The 2,958-nt window shown below is 55.6% G+C and overlaps 1 protein-coding gene across 1 annotated transcript in view; it reads left to right on the top strand.

Moving 5' to 3' along the window:
* HMCES (5-hydroxymethylcytosine binding, ES cell specific) overlaps positions 1 to 1,937 on the top strand; it is a 15,203-nt gene extending 13,266 nt beyond the window's left edge. The window contains exons 5-6 of the mRNA XM_007465279.1: positions 50 to 242; positions 1,689 to 1,937. Coding sequence (XP_007465341.1) covers positions 50 to 242; positions 1,689 to 1,937 — 442 coding nt within the window. The remainder of the gene's footprint in view (positions 1 to 49; positions 243 to 1,688) is intronic.
* Positions 1,938 to 2,958: the final 1,021 nt, after the last annotated feature.

The raw sequence follows: 2,958 nt of genomic DNA, 5'->3' as shown, positions 1-2,958 counted from the left end.
CCACCCCCACCCCGGGGCTCCCAACCACTGTCTTCACCTCATGAGCTAGGATGCCTGCCATATTAGATGGAGAGGAGGCAGTCTCTAAGTGGCTGGACTTTGGGGAGGTCTCAGCTCAAGAAGCTCTGAAGTTAATTCACCCCACAGAGAACATCACCTTCCATCCAGTCTCTTCCGTGGTGAACAACTCCCGAAACAACACTCCTGAGTGTCTGCTTCCTGTCGACTCGCTGATCAAAAAGGTAGGGACCTATGACTACGATAGTCCTTTCTGAGCTTTCTGTCTTCTGTCAGTGTGACCTGTTAATTTTATGCCATAACCTTTCACAATCAGAGATTGAATACAAGCCACCCCAAATTCACCTTCCTCGTGCACGGCAAGGTGGACCTGAGCAGTGAAAGCTGGCTGTGACCCGGGGGTCCTCAGGAGACCTGTTGCAAAATGTAAATGCCAGCCTCTGTCTAGACCTACTGCTTCAGTATTCAGGGCTGGGCTTGGGCTTCTGTATCTTTAAGAAGCTGCCGTGGTGGGTCTGATAATAACCCAAGTTTGAGGATCCCTAATCTAGAGGGTGACCGTGAGAAGGACAAAGGAGCCCTTGACCACAGCTGTATCTCTCGCCAGCCAGATGTGTGATTTTTGCCTGTCTGTCCTCCCCGCTGCAAGGTGGAGGGGTTCCAATGGTCCTTCTCCTTCCGGGGGACCTGAGGACATCCCTGCCGTGAACTTTACCTCCTTAGAATTGGCAGGGATCCAGGTGATGTACTTTGAAGGGAAGGTGAACAGGCGAGAGGCCTCAGTGAGAAGTAAGTTCCAGAGCAGAAGCTGGCCCCTGCTGATACCCGGGGTGAAGGTTTAGGAGCAGCAACTGTTTGTAGGTGGCATAGAGGGACCTGAAGTAAGACATGGCTCTGAGTGTTCCAAAGCAGGCATCTTAGGCTGCCTGAGAAGTGTGAAGGACAGTGATGGCTAGAACAGCTGCCCCCTTCCCCACTCTTCTAAGTTTATTAAGTTTTCATACTCACTGTCAGTGTCATCTTTTTTCTCTCAGTTCTGTCAAACTCCTGCACCCCCGACACTTTTTTCATTACCCGTCTCTAAAAGTGTCATTGTATATGTATTCCTTTTGCACTAGACACGGCCCCATTTCTGCCATGGTCTTTCCTCCAGAAGAATTCAAAAAAAAAAAAAAATTCACATTCTGGAGAGGTGGCATCGTGCGGGCTCAGAAGCTTCAGTCCGGGCTTGGTGAAGGTGTAGCGGGAGCGGGGCTGGCGGGGGGCTGTGCGGAGGGCGCTGCCGCGGGAGAGAGCTGCGCTCCGGCCACGGCTGACTCCCGCCCTGCGGCTCCCTCCCCACGCCACACTGCCTGGTGCTGCTGAAGCGCACCCTTGCCCTGACGCTGCTTCTTGGTCTGCCCGTGTTTGCAGTGCCCAGCAGCTCTCTCCTCTGGCTGGCCCCACACACCTCTGGGCAGCCTCCCCGGAGAGCTGCTCCCTCCTCGCAGCCCTTGGAACACACTCTCCCCCTCTCGGCCCACTCCTGATTAGGGGCCCCGTCTGGCCCTTGGTGACAGTTTCCAAGCCTAGGTCAGTACCTAATGCCTCTTCCCCTCTCTCTTCCCTTGGAGTTGGCCTCTTTCCACAAGCTGGAGCTGGTGGTTTGAGCTTTTCCTTCTTTCTCCTAGGAGCTCAAGGCAGGTGGCAGCAGCCAGAAGATGTTGCAATGGCTGGCCACAAAGTCACCCAAACAGGAAGACACCAAAACACCCCAAAAGGCAGAGTCAGATGTGCCCCAGTGGTCCAGCCAGTTCTTGAAGAAGAGCCCGTTCCCCCCCAGGAGAGGCGGTGCTGACCTCCTGGAGCGATGGCTGAAGCGGGGGGAGGGGGAGGGGGAGGGGGAGGAGCCTGTGGCCAAGCGGCCTCACACCCAGTAGCGCAGGACTTACAGAGGCCAAGGCCAAGGCCTGCTGCACTGAATACCATGGTGATGACAGGTTAGGGGGGTGGTGTTGCTTGGAGGAGGTAGCTCGGTGTTAACAGTTGTGGCTTCTTGGGGGAGTGGCTGTCCTGACTGTGACCGGGGAACCCTCAGTGGCGGGGGTGGGCAGCCTGGGAAAAGGGAGAGGTACCACCATCAACTCATGATGGGGGGGCCGGGGGGCCTTGTGCCCACAGCTCTCTCCTGGTAGCCCGGGGACCTTCCCTCAGAGTCTGACCCTGCTGGCAGTTCTCAGCATGACCTGGTACTGCTTAGCAGAGGCTGTTTTCTGTTTAGCTTTCGGGCTCTTTCAGTGCTTTGGAATTAAGTTCTTAAAACATTGTATTTTTTCCTGAATAAAGTGTTTGATAAACTGTTTACATTTCAGAAAATGCTGCTGGTGGGAGGAACTCGGGATCTCACTGTTTTCTCCTGGCATGGTCCTAGGGAATGGTTTTGTCACATTGTGGGGCACTGGGGTTTTTGTGGACAAAACTGCCTTTCTGGAAACAAAAAGACTTGGTGGGGCGCTCTTTATTGAGTCGCTGTTCACTCTTAATACTTGGAAGTTGCCTGAATCTTTTAGCTTAAAGCCAGCCAGAGTGCCTGCCAAACACGAGGGGTTGCAGAGGCCAAGACCCCTGCATGGGGAGCGCAGGATCTGGGTGCAAGCCCTGCCCAGATTCGCGGCCCCTGGGTGGAGCAGGGCACGGAGGGTGACACGGGTTTGGGGGCCATCCGCCCCAGCCTGGTCAGCGCCCCCGCGGTTTGTTCTGCAGGCTCGTCCCAGGCACACCAGTCACTCTGTAACTAGATGTTTGGGTGGTTGTGACTGTACGCCTCCCCACCCAGATGACTGGGTCAGTGAAGGCACGGACCGCTTTAAGACTCCTATAATGTAGCTGCGCACTAACTGCGCGCGCAGCCCTCCAGGCTTAACCGGATGCCACGCCTCGGGGGGCGAGGAGCGGGCCGCC

The sequence above is a fragment of the Lipotes vexillifer genome, unplaced genomic scaffold (genome assembly GCF_000442215.2).
Source record: "Lipotes vexillifer unplaced genomic scaffold, Lipotes_vexillifer_v1.1 scaffold1115, whole genome shotgun sequence".
Classification (NCBI taxonomy): domain Eukaryota; kingdom Metazoa; phylum Chordata; class Mammalia; order Artiodactyla; family Lipotidae; genus Lipotes; species Lipotes vexillifer.
This window is presented reverse-complemented; position numbering and strand designations above follow the sequence as displayed.